This window comes from Genypterus blacodes, unplaced genomic scaffold, assembly GCF_046128005.1.
Source record: "Genypterus blacodes isolate CSIRO-AG114 ecotype Tasmania unplaced genomic scaffold, CSIRO-AGI_Gbla_v1 ptg000111l_1, whole genome shotgun sequence".
NCBI lineage: Eukaryota > Metazoa > Chordata > Actinopteri > Ophidiiformes > Ophidiidae > Genypterus > Genypterus blacodes.
In genome coordinates this window covers 3,429,057-3,447,578 of record NW_027466915.1, presented here as the reverse complement: position 1 = coordinate 3,447,578, position 18,522 = coordinate 3,429,057, and the positions used below count along the sequence as shown (strand labels likewise).

At 43.2% G+C, this 18,522-nt stretch overlaps 1 protein-coding gene across 1 annotated transcript in view; it reads left to right on the top strand.

The window, feature by feature from the left end:
• Positions 1–18,522, top strand: part of robo3 (roundabout, axon guidance receptor, homolog 3 (Drosophila)) — a 137,962-nt gene that overhangs the window by 102,760 nt on the left and 16,680 nt on the right. Inside the window, exons 6-9 of the mRNA XM_076161282.1 lie at positions 135–262; positions 9,642–9,766; positions 11,596–11,767; positions 14,672–14,877. Coding sequence (XP_076017397.1) covers positions 135–262; positions 9,642–9,766; positions 11,596–11,767; positions 14,672–14,877 — 631 coding nt within the window. The remainder of the gene's footprint in view (positions 1–134; positions 263–9,641; positions 9,767–11,595; positions 11,768–14,671; positions 14,878–18,522) is intronic.

Below are 18,522 nucleotides of genomic sequence, written 5' to 3'. Positions count from 1 at the left end.
GTTTGTTTGTCTCAAGCTTAACAGGATTGCTCCATGCTAGAATAACAGCTTAGTCTGAGACATGGTATCACAGGGCTAGTAAAATGTGTATGTTTCATCACAGTAACACATTCTATCCTGTTGTAATTCTCCAGGTTTGAGATCCGCAGTGACAGCAGCCTCCGGCTGACCAATGTAAGGGCAGAGGACGAGGGCACGTATACCTGCGTATCAGAGAACAGCGTGGGCAAAGCCGAGGCCACGGGTACTCTACAAGTACACGGTAAGACATTTGGAACTACATTTATAATTTCATTGTCTGACTGTGCAAGTAGTCCTTTGAGTGTCAGGGGGAGAATCATTACATTCAGTTGGTAATGAAATGAATGAATAAAAACTGGGAAACTTGGAAATTAGCTTTCAACACCACAAACATGATCAGTCACGATTGATCTGATCTCATTCCCTTGATAGTAGTGGACGGTTTTTCTGTCCAGTTTGAGGGAATATCTTTTTACTAAGTGAAAGTTGGAGGCAATTCTGCAGTGAAAGAATCTCACTTGTAGTCATAATGAGATCTTAACACTGAATACATGACTAAATTACTGGTTCAGATGGACAGCTTTGCAGTGCAGAGAAATACATGACAGAATGCCAACACCTCCCCTCCCAGCATGCTGTCTGCTTTAGTCCTATTTCATCTCTTGGATATGATTCAATGATTCAGTTGAAGGTTTAGCATCACTTAAGCTGATTGCTGCAGCAGGAATAAAATTGACATTCTCTCTCCAATTTTGTTTAGGTATATTCCATTATTTTTTTTTTGCATCTGCTTTTAATTGGCTCATATCCAAAACTGATATAAGTTTAAAACCAGTTCACTAAATGGTAAAAATAGACAATAGTGCTGGTTAAAACTCAACAAAATCTGCAGCTGCTAAAACGCTGACACTATAACACAGAAGAACTGAAAAATGGATTTGAAGCTCCTTTTAAGCCGAGCCTCCACATCCCTCTGGAGAAAGGGCCGAGATCAAACGGCTGTGAAATTGCGTTGAAATAAAGCCAGCCCCTTGAAGAGAGGTGCCGTGTCGAGAAAGCCGTCATTTCGCCTGATAAAAGGGAATATTTAGAGTTTTGCTCTGTAACAGTTGATGTTTGCTAGTAAGCTCTCAAGTGGGAACTAACGTCTGAATGCGCGTACACGTTCGACGCACAGACAGCCACACACCGTATCTGTTGGTGAAGGTGTACAGAAATACCCACAGACAGCTAATAAACACGATCACAAATGCACAAACACGCTTAACTAATACGATCTCGCGCAACTTATTCCCAGAAGCAGGTGTTAAGCAAATGAAGATCGATTGCGGATTGGTGCATGCAAGTGAAGTGTTATAGATAATAGGAATTACTCACACACACACACACACACACACTCACACACACTCACACATACAAATTGAGCTCACCGTGCTGCTCTGAATCTTCAGCAAACCACAGATCAATCAGAGTCTCGACTCCTCTCCCCTCACTTATAATCATATTCAGTGCCTTTTTCCTCCAATTGGTCCACTGTTCCATTCATTTGGGACCAATTCATTTAAGTAGCAGGCAATTTCAATCCAGCCTATTCACGTCCAGGTAATTCACATGATTTTTTAATTTAATTGGAGCTGAGCGGTTCAGAAATTTCACTTTGTCTTGCTGTAATACTTCATCCACTATCACCATTATCATCATCGTGCCTTCATTGCATTGGTGACCGCTCCACTTCTCATTCATCTTTCTTTTCTTCTTCTCTTTTCCAACAATTTCCACATCAATTCATCGCAGTTGGTCCATCCAGTAAGTAATCCATTTCATCCCATCTTTGTATGCCATGTGTGAGAGAGTGTCTGTGAATGTGTGTGTGTGTGAGAAATGGGTCAGGTTTCCACTAATCTTGTGCAGGTTTTAGGTTGCCATGTTTGAGGCATAACCCCCCACCGCCAATGTTGCTTTTCTGCTGTTTAACGTGCATGAAATGGGAGGAAAGTCAATTAGTGTTTAAGTACCTCTGGAAACACTGGGAATAGGCCTTTGATTTATTCCACAACTACAACCCACCTGTGATTTGGCTCATCCAGCGAGGGCATTTGTTAGTAGCAAATACTTTTAATTTAGCATGCAAACATCCTCCAATACATGAAGGATTAAGACTTAAATGCACCAGGGTAGTGCATTTAATTCATATTACATCATACCCTCACATGGTGCAATTAATTCTAAGTTGAGGTCGAGGAAGTGCTCAAATAATTCATTCGCGTAAGTAATGCCATAATGGAGAGATAATTACAAATAAAGGTGTGACTTTCTACTTGAGCATTAGCGGTAAAATGTACTTAACTGTCCGAAGTAAAAGTACTCTTAGTGAAGAATGGTACCAGTCAGAGTGTTGGCGTATGAAATTACACCAATTGTAGATAGAACAGATTAACACACACTTAACAGGGACATTGTAACACTGAGTGAAAACAAGACAGTGATACAAGGTTTTTTGCCCAATAACAGCAAGTCTTAATCTAAAAGTAACTGGCAACTGCAGCTTCCCTATATTAAGTAAAAGTAGAATATTTTCCCTTTATCATGTAGCGGAGTAGAACCAGAAATTAGTTCAGAATAGAAATACTCAAAGTGCTCACCTGTGTTCTTTAATAAATGTCTTAAACTACTTTCCACCCTCCGATTACTTGAGCACGGTGGTACAGTAATGTACCGATTGACCTCCTCTGGGGTTGAACTGCCTCCGCCCTCTGTTTGGACTTTTTCTGTGCCTGTCGACATTGAGGAAAGAATTCAAAAAGCAGCGCAGGATCATTTCTCAAAATATAAAAAAAGCCACTGAAATAGACCTTTACCATAGAAGAGAAAATATTGTTTCTTTTTGTAGCATGTAAGATCGTTTGCATACTTTGGAAGAGTAACGTGTAATTGAGGAAAGTAGCAGCGAGCGACTTTTCACAGGTGCCTGAGGAATTGCCAGTCAGCCTGTATGTTTTTCCAACGTCAGCGCCGCAAAAAGGGACAAATCGGGAGCGACTGTACACGCAGGGGTTCAGGGAGCGTTTAGGTGACCCAGCAATCATACCTGTGTGTACCTTTAGTGTTTATGTCTGGGTTCTAACTTGTGCCACAGGTCTATTTTCAGGATGTGAGCTGCATTTTAAAGGCAGAGGAGAGTGTCATGACACCTGCGCCTGTGGTTCCCACTCACAGTCACTTCACACACACGTAGGCAGGGACAACAGAAAGAGACGAAGGAAAGCTTTTTACACTATGACTCACTGTGGCAAAGAGCGTCCGTATATTTAAGTCCATTACAGAGACTTTTGTCGGCAGCAGAGGGAGGAAAGATAGAGGAAGAAGAATTGTATTTTTCGTTTTGTATTTTTGAGTTTTGAGTTCATTTTACTCATCTAAAAACCTGGTTAGACGCAGCCTGAAATTACAAGACTGAGAAGGTTTGGCCAGCGTCCATGTTTTGACTAAAAAGGCAGCATCTGAAGTTATCACTCAGTGTGCACAGAGCTGTTGTAAGCAAGAGAAAAAGCTCAATGTGTGTGTGTGTGTGTGTGTGTGTGTGTGTGTGTGTGGGTGTGGGTGTGTGTGTGTGTGTTTTGCCTATCAAACACTACAAAGGCTTACAGAAGATGAAAAAAAGAATATTTGCTCACAAACAAGTGAAGAACAATTGAGGTGACATGTTGTTTGAACAGTTAAAAGAACATTCTGGAGAACAACTGTCTGCATTTTACATACAATGCATGGAGAAAACAGCACTTGTAAATGATAGTTTGGGTTGAAAACAACAACATTGTAAGACAATGGAGAGCGAAAGGCTTGTTGTAGTAGTAGTTGTAAGAAAAGAAGGAAGGTTAAAAAAAAAAAGACTATTACATTTTGAACGGGATGGACAATGTGTTTGTTTTGGTTCAGAATCAGTTTAAGTGAAAAGAAAGCATTTATAGATGATGACACAATTACATTGTCAATAACAGTTTTGTGTGAGGAAATGTGATTCTGGTTTTTGCCTCAAGGATCCCCATTAACTTTGATAACCAGTTGAAATTGATGCTTTGTGGCATTTCGCAGACGTTCACGAAGCCAAAGACCCGCAGCACTGCGACTGTGACGCCGTGCTGCTCTGTTTTATATTTATATATATATACATATATTTAGGTATAGCAGCTCTCCAATTCATACATTGATGTTGGACAAATAGGCTGCAGTTTTGGAAACAAATGTCCAAGTCCAATTGAAATAAAAGCTCATATGAGTTATGGTTCAGCTATAATGCACTAGGCTTAGAAAATAACCACGTCTTCAATCATAATCTCAGTATGGAAACAGCAACAGGGATAAAATTGTGTGTGTGTGTGTGTGTGTGTGTGTGTGTGTGTGTGTGCTACATGTAAGGATGAAGCAGATTAAATTCCCTTACTGAAGACTCGCACAACAGCAGCAGCATGGGAGTGTTTACTGAAGCTTGTGTGAGCGTGTGTGTGTGTGTGTGTGTGTGTGTGTGTGTATGTGTTTGTGTGTGTGTGTGTGCGCGAAATGTGCTGTCTGCATCAGCGTGGGACTGTTGACAGCTGTCTGTCACGTCCACGTCCCTGAGGAGCTCCTGCTGGGATCGTGTTTGTGTGTTTTCATGTCCTGTGTGTGATAGCTTGTCAGTGCGAATCAGAAGCGCGTGTGTGTCAGTGTGTGTGAGTGTGTGTGTGTGTGTGTGTGTGTGTGTGTGTGTGTGTGTGTGTGTGTGTGTGTGCGTGCGTAGGGAGGTAAGATGCTTTTGTTGTAAGCCGTTTTGTCTGCATTTGCTTTGTGTTGAACAGCAAGCTCCGTTCGCGCAACAGCCGTGGAACAAATCTGGCTGTGATCTGTCTGAGTGGGAGCTCAGCGTGTGGCGAGTGTATGCGGTCAAAACACTTCGGTCTGTTTGTCTCTATTTGTGAGGACGGTCCATTGATAAAGAGGGTGCTTCACTTTAGTTTTTTTAACAGGATTTCAGACTTTTAGAGAACATTTGGCATTGAGTTTTCTTTCACACAACAGGCTTTCCTCCTCGCCGCTGACAAATCTTACCATAAAAGCTGTGGCAATGCAACTCGCCCTCCTCGCTATTTTTTGCCCGCCTGTTTGCCTTGTTCCACGTCGGCAGCTCTGGCATGCATTCAGCGTTGGAAAAGCGTCTCCAGACTCCTTTGAATTCCAAACTCAAGTGTCAGTCTTTATTTAGATATTCCCAGATTGACTCGACGGCCGCCACTGTTTGCGCGGAGCAGGTGTCACGCGTGTCATACGACTGGAAAATGAAAACGCAGTCATGTTCGATAGCCAGAAAGAGGCCTGAGAGTAATGAGAGAATGTTCTGTGCAAATAGCCTCCATGCTTCCATCCATTGTTCTCCGATTTTCTAAGATGCATGGTTACAATCCATCTCCCTCCCTTTCATCCCATACGAGGATGCTAATGTTTCTCCTTGCCCTAAATCTAACGTTCAGTGTCGCACTGACTGCACCCATTATTGCTAATTATTTATTACAGCCGCAGGCAGTGTGCCGGCTCGCCTCCCTCAAATCAAACATTGTTATTCTCCAGACAGGCCTGTGTGGAGCACCAAAAGCGGCATTTTTAATAGAGCGGGTATTCCTAGCTGCCATTGTATTTGGGTCAATGTCATGACATCGTGTCAGGCGCAAGGGGAACTTGTTCAGATGTTGACAAGTTGTTGTTTTTTGTTGTTTTTTTGACAAACGTCCTGCGTAACGTGGTGCTGTGTGATAGAGTCAGTCAAGAGCTGCATTTCTTAAATATTTGAGGCCTTGCGTCAGCTTGGACAGGACCCTTGAGGTAGATACAGAGTGGAAACAGGGCCTGAGTGGTGCCACTGTCTTCTTCTCAATGGTTCCAATTCAGTACACCGGTTGGATGTTTGAGGCTAGACCTTTAGGGTTTATGGGCGGGGGTGCCTATCTTGATTGTATGACCCCTGCTCACCTCGTCCAACGTCCCTAAGCTGTGATTTATCCTGCGGCTGACACGTGAATGCCATCCTGCTGTGTGTAGGGGCCCCATTGTGGAAGCAGTATTTAGGATTGGAAAGGGCAGAGTAATTCCCAAGGCACTGTACAAAATTCGTATGCAGGCCGTGAAATGAAACTTGCACTCACACACACACACACACACACACACACACACACACACACACACACACACACACACACACACACGCACACACACACACACATCCAGAGTGCCTTGCTCCCAGGATTCAAGACCAAACGTGGGACTCGGAGCAGCCAGGTTCAAATTCTATCAAGTTTAATTGGGTCCAGGGGTGCTGTGGGTCTCGGATCTGTGAGTCAGTATGTTTTACCCGAGGGGATCCATGTGGGATTCACTCACTATCAGCTTTGATTATGTGCTGCATCATAATCACCCGGGGAGTGGATGTGACTTGAGAGTCATGATAGAAGGCGCAACCAAGTGTTGGTATTCTTCTCTCTGTTTGGGTCGGCTCAGGTCAACCACATTTTAGATCGGATCTAATTATCTCCGGGTCCTTGCTTGTGTCCCTTCAAATTCTTCAATTTGAATACCCAAATAGTTTATCAAGGTTTTCCCTGGATGTGTTTTGTATCACGGCCAAAATATTGCACCACCTCTAAATGAATTGCTTTCCTTCATTCACATATTGCTTTAATCCCATGTTGATTGATGATAGATTGTTATTCCTCTGCACGATTCAACACAGCGCTTCGGTTCAGGTATCAAAAACATTACAGTGTGTCTTATTTACTTGCTTTAAAAATGTTGATTTGTTTTTAATTGACCTGCCAACCTTGGTTGCTAAGTTGTTTTCTTTTCATTTAGCACCAAATCGGCCTCTGCTGTCACCAAGTGTAATTGCTTTGGTTTGATAGACTGAAGAGAAGGTCGTTTGTGTTTCAAACTAAAGCGAAAATGAGACCGGAAACAAAGAGGCAAACATCTGTGGTTTTGCAACATGGTCTTTGTTTTAAGCTCCTTCATTCTCTCTTTTACATCTCTGTTCTCTCACTCGGGAGGATATAGTTCAAATATTGTGCACATTTTAAATTGATTTACAGAAGTTGAGTTCAAACATGGTAACAGGCTCACTTTCTCTCACTTTCACTGCGACACGTTACTAGTTTGCTTCTGTTGCTTCTCATCTTCCTCCCCTGTAGAGAGGGTCTCCACCTCCCTGTCTCTCTCTTCCTCCCCACCTCTCTCTCAATGCTAATTGAGACAGATAATGAAAGAGAAGAAGATCAGGTGGGAAGATGAGAAATCAATTAGGACCGGTGGAGGGGCGTCATTATGTATTCAGCCCCCCTCCTGTGCAGAAAAGCCCAGCCGTTTGCTAGAGAATCAATAGCAATCAAAGAGGTGTGTGTGTGTGTGTGTGTGTGTGTGTGTGTGTGTGTGTGTGTGTGAAGATATACATGTACAGTACATACATGCTTAGACAGAGCAGGGATACGGTAAAGCTTGTCATTTGCTTTTTGGCCTTTGTCCCTCTCACCACTTCAGCCCAGGGAGCCAAAGGTGACCCACAAACCTGAATGTGAGCTCCTGTGGGTTCTGCTCTCCCCTCTTTGATCGATTACACAACCCAACCTATAAGACAGTCAATGTCTTGATCCACCTTAACCAATAAAGGTGCAGCGGTGGGTTCATCAATCACTGTCAATGAAACAAGTGTTGATAAAGTCGAGCTACGATGCTAAAGCCAGATGAAGTTTTTGCACTTTAATGTTCAAGACCTCTATTGCATCATCTAGAGCTCAAAAACAGCTTTGTATAAACATGCAGTGTGTGGATTATCTATGCCTATTAACAGCAAAATTGACGTTTTATTTGTTTTGCACATTTCTGCACCACAAATAAAAAATGTACAGGCAAATTCAGCAGGTATGTTTATGTCTTACTTTTTGTTTTTCTGTTAAAAATGCAGGAGTAGAAGCAGGAAATGCAGTGGGAGAGAGTGAAAAGAGGGAGAGAAAATGTGATTTTGTGCATTCATGCCCTGGTTTTACAAGGTTACAAAAACAGAAACTACGGGCTCGGTTAGTTTTTGCGCGTCGGCGTCTCACTCATCTGTTTCTGTCAACCTCCTGATCTAATCAGTAATTCATAAGCGATTCATTTCAAAGTGAATTACCGGTGATAATAGTTTGTACATCCTAAGACGCGTTCATCTTCCTTCCTTTTATTCACAGCCACCGTGTGTCAGACTCTTTAATATTAACATTTGCTTTTCCATGCTGAAATTGCTTGTCTCGCAATCTCTCTAAGCAAACAGAGAGTAAAAGCATCCGTCATGTATGGAACGGTGTTGTTTGTCATTTTTTCTCTCGATTAAGTTCAACTCAGTATTGCTGCCGCTACGTTCTCATGCCTTATCAAATCTTCAAGCCGGAAGAAAATGTGGAATACTTGGTTTAGACATATTTAAGATGTGAATATAGCTGACTGAAGGATTAAAGCGGCTTGCGGTCAAAATAACTGCTGAGTCATTTGTCAGCAGCTATTGCATTATCAGCTGCCTCTGCTGTCTTACATGTTCTTTAATTAACTTTATTAATTGAGAATTGGTGTTTGACGTTATCGTATTTGACTGGAGCCTTTTTTGCGTCTACACAAACGCCAAACAAAGACAGATTGATATTCAGGCTTCTTAGGAGAGATTTCTATATTTTGACACGCACATTAGATTCAGATTTTTATCTTTATTGTGATTAAAGCTGGAATAAATAGGATTTATCTTTATCTGGATATCCAGGATTTTGTGATTAAACTGGCTTATGAGAGGAAACGCTGCTGCTGAGGAAATTCATGTGCCGTTTGCTTTCATCAATTGGAAGCAGATGAAGCGTCTATGTGTCGGTGAATCTACACACATATCACATAATCCAGGTTACTTATATCTTTCTGTTGCCGCATTTACACGCATGTAAACGCGCAGAGTGAAGTTGTCAGGTCGTCACAACAACAGACAAGAGTGTCGCGTACGTCGTGGGAATTAATAGGATTCCTTAGATTGGACATGACATGCTGCTTCATCAGAGCATAACGAGTCCTCCCCGTAATGAATTGATTTACTACGGCATAATGTACGCCTGAAAGCTTACTTTGATTCATGCCTGTTTCAATGGTCAGTTATGGTCTGTTAGGGAGAGTAAGAACCTGATCCAAACCAGACCTAAAGTATGTAAATATTTAGAAGTGGTACCAGCTGCTTGAGAGGTGTGTGTGTGTGTGTGTGTGTGTGTGTGTGTGTGTGTGTGTGTGTGTGTGTGTGTGTGTGTGTGTGTGTGTGTGTGTGTGTGTGTGTGGTAGACAGTCAGGGAGAGAGTTGTCAGGTATGAGTTGCTATCTTTGCACGGGTGGCCTGTCACAACTTCATACACTCCATGGCTGCTGGCACATTATCACTATATTAACCTCACTCAACACACACACACACACACACACACACACACACACACACACGCACGCACGTATGCATTCACAAAGAAGGAGCACACCTTTTCAAAGTGTGACTTTATAACCTTTTCTGCAGATTCTCACTCACTCTGTCCTTTGCGTTTCAGTGCCGCCTCAGATCGTAATTCGTCCACGGGACCAAATCACAGCGCCCGGCCGCACTGTGACCTTCCTCTGTGGCACCAAAGGAAATCCACCGCCAGCCGTCTTCTGGCAAAAAGAGGGCAGCCAGGTAAGAAGTGCTTCCTGAGACATCTATTAAAGACAGCATGGCACTGTGGGGAAAAAGAAAACAGAGAAAATGACGCTTCTTCTGCCCCCAGCAGGCAGCCATCAGTCCCCCCCTTGTGAATTTGTCTTTTTGAAAGTGGGTGTATTGGAGCACAGTGTGTGAGTGGCAGGGAAGAGTGGTGGTTAACGGGGCTGCGATGGGTGCAGGAAGTTTTCTGCACCATCACAGAAAATTGAAGTTTTAGTCCACCATCACATAAGAAAGGAGAATTTACAAAGTCCCCAGGGATGCTGAGGAAATGTCAGGTAATTTTACACACCGATCACTTTCACAGGGGTATTTGCTTTCAATGAGCTGTAATTTGTTTTTTTTACGCCACAGGCTATCTCCACAATATTCACCCCTTTTTAAGATTCACCAACCAGAAATTGGTAGTGTTAACGGCACTAAAATGCTTTAAATAAGTAATTGATCCGTCTGATTTGGAGACTTTGGGCTATCGGGACTGGAGACTTTGCTGCGAGGGATCTTGTTATAAAGTTTTAACATCTTAACAAGTGACGCTCCATCCAAAACCTTTGTTTCAAGCGCCATTGACAAAGAACGATTGCTCGAGTCAAACAACTACTCCTACTAACATTTTACAGCCACCGTCCGCCCACCTTCTTGATACTCTAAAGATTGATGATCACTTTAAAAGCCGACATAATCCCTAAGATCTTCTTTCGATCCCTTAATGTTGGGAAATGCTGCTCTTAAAGCTACTTTATATATACCGCATACCACTGATATATGTGCTTTAAACAAGTCCATATCTCTTCTCGCTGTCATGTCTTGACTTTGTTATCATTAGTTGAACGTGGTGTTGCTGTCATAATTCGCTTTATCACTTTGTGCCGTTGCTTCATGCCAGGGTGAGTCACATGCTACACGCTACAGCATGTGTGTTTTCCCATCATCCACAGTGTATTATTCGCAAAGCTGTGTGAGTCTGCACAGACCTTGCTGTCTTCAGATATGTGTGTGTGTGTGTGTATGTGTGTGTGGGTTGGTGTATGCAAATGTGTGCGTTTGCGTGTGTGTGAGTGTGTGAGAGAGAGACAGAGAGAGAGAGAGAGAGAGAGAGAGAGAAAGCCAAGTCAACGATAAGCATTGCAGCCTGTTGGAATGCACTGAAAAGCCTGATGAGAGTGCGTGGGTGCCTGCAGCGTGGCTTCCAGGTACAGATTAGAGGAAGACGAGTGAGATTGGAGGAGGCCTGGTGAATGTGTGTGGGAGCAGCGGAACAAAAGTGGAGGACAACGATAAAGGGGAGGAATGGAGGGAGTGAAGGAGGAGAGGGAGCAGAAAGGAGTGTGTGGGTAGCACACTGGTATGGGTGGCTGCCTTTTAGTCAAATACCTCCAGGAATTACTTTTTTTCCCTTATAATGCCACATGATGAAGTAGCGTGGTCACCATGGTTATGTAAGTTGCGGAGAAAAGGGCTTTTTCTGCCTGAACCACAAGATTTGTGCAATGCCTCAAATTAACATACTGTAATGGTTGTGAGCACTGCCGGGGAGTTCCCTGGTGGTGACTATAGTTAATACTGCTGATGTTCCCTCGAGCAAATGCACCTAAGGGCATGGCCCAACAAATGTGCTTTAGCTTTTGTGTGAAAATTCCAAAATGCTGAAATATCTCAATTGGTTCAGTATATACCTAACTGATACCAAACTACAATTAAACACGGTTGTATTTAATGGTAATATGATGTAATGATGTGGTATTTGATGATGTGTTCCACTACATTAAAGGGCTAATTTGTCTTGTGGTTTCCTTCTCCAGATCTTACTGTTCCCCATCCAGGAGCCGTCCCAGTCGGGCCGCTTCTCCGTGTCGCTGAGCGGCGAGCTGACCATCGCCGACGCTCAGCCCGAAGACTCCGGCTACTACATCTGCCAGGCCATCAGCGTGGCCGGCAGCATCCTGACTAAAGCCCTGCTGGAGGTGGAAAACAGTGAGTGCAAAACACACATTCACACTCACACATAGGCAAGGTGTTGGATTACCCGATTAAAGTCAATTGATTACAAAAAGTAGTGACTGTAATCTGAGTTAAAGAATAAACAGGGAGCCTAGAAAACAGTGATGACGCCTCCTTTTTATGGCTTAGAATCTTCAAACTCAGTGTATTAGTTACTCAGTGTTTGAATGATTCCTTACCATGAGAAAGACAATTTAGAAAAACATTGAAAGAGGCATTTTCAGAACTGCAGCTTGTTTGCTTTGTTCTAAACCAGGTACTTGTAATGTTAACATTTGTACCTTTACCATTGGTTTGGTTTGATTTGGTCTCATAAAGGCAAACTTGTGATCAATTAAAGTTATGTAAGGACACCAGCTCTGGTCATTGATCACGTCTGTTGACAGAGGCGATTAAATCAAAAGACAGAGACCTTATTTTCATATGCACTATATTCTAATACCCACAGACAGATTTCCTTTACTAGTCTTTAATTTAAGGGTAAGAATTTAAGACGGATGCTTAAATAATCATTTCCTACAATCTGTTGAGCAGACAAACCCATGGAACACCCAAACAAATGTGGAAAATCCTTTAAATCCATCTCATATTAAAATGTCTCTCCCCCAAATGAGCAAACAGCAGGGGGCCTTATCTGATGTAATCAAAAGGGACAACTGGTGATCGCTCTATGCAAATACATCCTGCAACATATGCTTCCCTCCCTGCAGGCCTCCCATCCAGGGAGTAAACAAGGATTTTCTTCACTTACATCTCCTCCATATCATCTGTTGACTTTGCACATATTCGTTTAGCTTTTGCTGATCATATCAAAACTCGTCACCGTGTAGAATACAAATGCAAGACGCTTCACATCTGGAGGCTAAATGCCGGTCCGGGTGAATTGTTCGTTTTTCTGGCAGTCAGTGTGTGGAGAGTTGGTTTTCAAACAGACTTCAGTTATGAATGTGCACAAAGTTGGATGACTTGTCTAAACTGAGCATAACTCTACTAGTTGGCAGTACTCATACCATGGTGTTTACATCTAACAGTTAACTCGCACACACACCGACGTGGAACATGGCCTTATAAGCTTATGACTTCAGCTGTGGAACCACTCTTAAGTCTTTAGGATGTCTGTTCATCTAATGTGGCACGGTGTACAAGACCAAAGGTTGACTGCAGCTCCATGTACATCATCTATGTGTCCATGTGGGGGGGAAACATGAAAGTGTTCGCTGTTCTCCTTTTTTGCATTAATGTGTTGCCCAGTGGTGCAGGCAATGTAAACAAATCACAGAGAATTAATATAGCCTAGATTTAGTGACATTTTGCTACTAAAAACATCTTGTAAAATTGTTTCAAAGTTCAATCATTCAAGCAACGTTTACAAAAGTTCTGACACTGATGTAAATGTTGTAAAGGATCCGTCCAAGTTTGGGGGAATAATCATGCTGGAGCCTAGGGAAATGTTGAATGTTTCTATAATCTACTCTGCAATTACTGGCATTGGCAACAAAAATCTTGATCCCTAGTCTTGATTTATGATTAATTGACTGTAATTACCAGAGATGGGACCAGGGACTTGGCAAAGCTGTAAGCAAGTCCTGACTTGGCACTTGCAAAACGATGACCTTTTAGTTTAAACATTCATTCATTTACTGCAGATAGTTGATTAAAGATCAGGTCAGAAAGTTACATTTTCACACACGGTAAGTACTAAATGTGGTGCCTATTGAACGCGCTCTCGACATCTCGCCAAGCGGCCCGTCACCCTGACAGGAAGTGACTGCATCAACGTATTCTCTGTCTGAAAGAAATCTATGTCATTGATTTGCATGGTGAAGTGGGGGGCAGTGCCGCAGAGAGATGTGGGCACGATGCCGCTGGGATTGGACGTTCAAAAATGACTAATGTTTAGGTGTAAAGCAGGAATACAATTATAAAATGAACGCTTTGAATCAGGAAACATTACAGGTGTAGTAAATCAAAGAAGCCTGATAGCATTACATGCAGATCAACGTCATTAAACGAGATATAAAAATTATTTCTTCCCACTTCCTCAAAGGAGTATTCCCACTATTGAGCATTAGGCCAACTTTTATCTGAGAATAACACACACTGGCTGATTGATAAGTTCTGAGCCTGGCATTGAAAGCTCCAATTCAGAGGTGTTGTTGTTATTTCTTATTTCCCCCTCCTGACACAATCAACGTCCAACTCCCCACACTTCCGCCTTTATCGTGGTTTTATAGAAGTTATTTTCTTTGGCTGTCTGTAAATCCTCCTCAGCTGATACGATCACCATCTGCTGCAATCGTGAGTCGCAGCCGCAGCCAAGTACATAATCACTGCATGTTGGCTTAGTTTAGTCTGTTTTGAGTAAAAAGCACAGAGTACTTTGGGTACCACTGGAAAATGAAGTTCTAATAAATGCAGTAGATGTGCAAAGGGAATATCATATCATTTCCACAAAATATTTTCCAGCCCTCGCTTACGATTTGTACCAGGTTCAGAACTTATCAATCACCCCTTTTAAATAATATAATCACAGTCGCAATAGCTGGGGGTAATCACAAATTGGGTAAAGGTACAGTGTGTCTCATTGCAGTGTGTGTGCTATTGTGTTGAAAAGGACATGCTGTGCCTCAGGGTCAGAGTACATTTGTGTCTTTGCCCCATTGGATGGATTCAGAAAGCAGCTGGGTCAGATTGAGTAGCGCATATAAAATGCCCCAGCAGGGTAACTGATTAACCCCCGACTCACAGCGAGACTGCTCGGAATATGAGGTTCCAGTCAGAAATACGGTGAAATTAGAGTTTAGCATGTACTCGTGTGTGAAGCATAATCTCATTCCAATTCTCCTTCTCTCTCTCTTTCTCTCTCTCTCTCTGCAGCGCCCTCAGACCGCGTCCCTCCAATTATCCGCCAGGGCCCGGCCAATCACACTTTAGCTCCAGGTTCCACCGTCCAATTGCACTGCCACATCATGGGCAACCCACTGCCCAGCATCCAATGGGAGAGAGACGGCCAGAGGATCTTGGGGAACGACGGACGAATCGGCTTAATGGAAAACGGGACCCTCCAAATCACCAGCCTTCAGGTATTTGAATTGATTTTCTTTGATTACGAGCCTTAATTATGAATCTCCCAAATAAACAGCACTCAGCTGTCCATGTGTGCCGCTTACACCCTTTGTATTTAACGGCCATGGTTTAAATTATGGTATGTTTGCTATAAATTCTCTCTCCTCTTCCCAAGAGCTCATTAAAATGCACTCACACTCGACATGTATCACTATTTGCACATCAAACACGGTGAAGTTCACGCAAGATAAACAAATTCCAAATGATGAAACACCACAATTTTAATTACGCGGAAAGTGGAAGAGGACATATTTTACGGGAGACTCAAGCTTTTATGAGGGAGGGAGAGGCGGAGAACGTAACAAAAACCGCAACGGTGAGGCGTGATCGCCATGATAATGAGCCGACAAGGCCATTAGCAGTCGTTAGTGCCGTCTTACTCCATGCTAATGAAATCTGTTCTGCCCAGAGTTCCCCCCACCCCCCCCCCCCACCACCCCGAGGGGTAGGAAGCGAGCACCTGAGGTCACTGCTGCATCGGCGAGCCTCAAGGAGCCTCGCGCATTAATTGATTGTGGGTTCTCAATGATTAACGATCACTGAGACTCGTAATTAAATCCTCAATGCATCATCGCGGGGGAGCGCGGTGTGAATGAAAGAGAGAAAAGCGGGAGGATGAGCGAGGGGAAGAGGGCAGGAGTCTGAAGTACACTTCTGCGGTGTTGAAGTCGCGAGGGACTAAAGGTGGATGGTGTGACAGCTGAGGCGATCAGACGTCATGCTGAGGCTCCCTGCAGACTGACGATCATTCTGATCAGCGTCTCATTGCCATAAGACGAACACACAGTGATTTTGTCTGTTACAGCTGACAGTCATTCGAGTCTTTTCCTTAAATTTCAGAGATGTGGTTGCTAAATGGCATGGACATCTCCTCTATTTTGATAGATAAATACAGTATATTTCTCAATTTCTTGTCAGTGATGACCCAAAATTAGATACAGCAAACCATCAGACCCATGAGGTGGCGATACATGTTCCAGGTCAACCTAACATCTCTGAACATCCATTCATACAAACTCAGTCACAAATTAAACCGGACGTTTTCATGAAAAGAGAGCATCGGACACATTAAGACACAAAACATTAAGCACAATCTGTCCTTCACACTGTGGAAAATATTAAATCAGCCTGAATAAAAAACTCGTAACCCTCACACACTCAGTATAAATAAGTAGATTTTATCTGGGCCCCTGGAGGGCGACAGATGGTCCGTTTGTTCCCCGCACCCTGGCAACCAGAAGATGCCATTACCCCGGGACCTCTGCCAGATACACACTACACGCTACTGCTGCCAAAATGTCCCGGACAGAGGAAAATGCGTGCATGTGTAATGTAGGTTCTGCTAAATGTTTGATGTGGGATGCGGGATGTGGGTGTGTTTGGGTCCGGATACAGGAAAGAGAAAGACGCAGGGACAGCTGGGTAGAGACCAAGCGAGAGGAGAGTGTTTACATGGATACCAAAACCAGATTAGTGCGAGTAATCAGGTTCGGGCAGGAAATCGAGTTTGCACGTTGACTTTGGAGACAGTTTACATGCAGTTTTGTCCGTAATCAGATTTCCCTCCTCTACCACCTCCTGACATCTTTATCGGCCTCCTGCATACTATTACAGACAAATACAGACCACGGGTGAACACTTCCTGAAGCTTCTTAGTCTCTCTCCTGCTGCTATTTATAGGAATTTGTTTTCAATAAACTATTGTAGAACGGTGTGAGCGGTAAACAGGAACCGTGACTGGGGTAATAATGATGATTTAGTTTCTGTGGCTCATACAGTAGTTCATAAAATGTTTCATAAATAGCCACGTTGTGAGCCATGAGTGCCAAACGCTAATGACTTCTTCCTTGTTTCATGGCCTAAGTTAACTGAAATTTCGGTGAGGAGGTCCCTTGTGATGTATAGAGACAAACAAATGGAAGAACAATACTGGTAGATGATCTGTGGGCAGTGTAGTGCGCAAACAGCATAGTTGAGGTAAATGTAAGTAAGAGAAAGAGAATTTTTCAGCTTCCATCTTTAGGTTTGGCCCCTCCCTCTCTCCTTCTCTCCTCCTCTCCCTCCCTCTTCCCCCCCTGCGCCTCATCCATTTTTCAGCAATCTGTTTTGCGCAGCACCCAGAGCTGCCGGCCTTGATTAATAGTCAGGTGTCTGGGCTGTTTACCCCACCCGCTCTCCGTGGCAAATCCCCATCCACCGATCAAACGCCACCATCTGGGGACCCACTCTTACCCCTTCAGACAGACGCAGCATCAGCCGGCCTGCGGGTCGACCCAAGGTCAGGGCCTATTGAAAGAGAAGGAGGAGGAAAGAGGGATGTGGTGTGGGGCGGAGAGTCACCTGTCCTGTGTCCTACAGGACGCCACTGACAAGCCACTTAGGCCTGAGTAATTCCTCTGCCAGTGTTACTGATGAGTTGGCCCACAGATACGGAGGAGCAGAATGGCCGAGCGCGCACCACTAAGCGAGGCATTAGTCACGTTAGAATCTCCAAGCACGTCTTTTGCATAATGTATAAGGTTTGCATTTGAACTAATACGGGCTCTGTGTGTGGAATAAGTGAATAAAAAGAAGCTGATTGCGCTTTTGGCCGACTGGGAACATGTGAATAGATGGACTGTGCAAGGACGAGACATCTTGCAGTAAAATAGATGAAAAGCTAATTAAAATGTGCCTAAAACTCCCAGCAAAAACACACACACACATATATATACACACTTCTCAACACGCACACAAGCAACAGGAGCACTATTTACAGAGGCAGGAGCTCTCAAAGGTACAATTAACATTTAAATGCAGTCAGTCTCTCTCCTCTCGCTGTTCACGGTGAGGAGCTCTGAGGTGTGTGCGGCTCCCGGGAAGACTCTCGGCATAAATAATCTAAAGTTAAGGATTTAACTGGTCCTGAGAATATTATTTGCAATTATTAGAGTATCATATACTGTCCAGTGTTTGCCTGAGTGAAAACACAGTCACTTTATAGGTCATTTAAGTGTCCTTTCATCATTCACAGTTCATTCTTTATACAACTCACACGGCTCAGATCAGCCTGAGATGGTGTGTGTCTGACCTGTGTGTGTGTTGGTTTTTGTTTTTTTATTGAGATTAAATTCATTTTCAGACAGGATAAAGACATTTGGCTTCCCTTTTGGTTTTGTATACTCTTTTTTGTTTAAAGATAGAAAGAGACAATGGGAGGAAGTAAATGTAAAAAAAAAAAAAGGATAACATAAGGGAGGAAGAGAACTGAATAGGAAGAACAAAGGGAGGAAGGATATAAGGATGAACATAAATAAAACAAATATATATAAAAAATATTGAGAAGATGAATGAAACAAAGGCACCAAGGGAACAAAAGGGACAAAAGTCAGAAGGAAGCAAAGCAAGAATAAAGGAAAGAAGTTAAAACGGACCAGAGGAGAGGAAGGAAAAAAGGGACACAGACTTTGAGCTGTAATTCAGATATTCTTTATAAATAATCTATATATAAATTCCTGCGTCAACGCTTCTGTCAAAGCATCACTTCCTGTGTGTCACATTAAAACAACCCCCCACTGCACCGATCCCCAGCGCCCCGGCGTGTTGTAAGCAATTTCACAGAC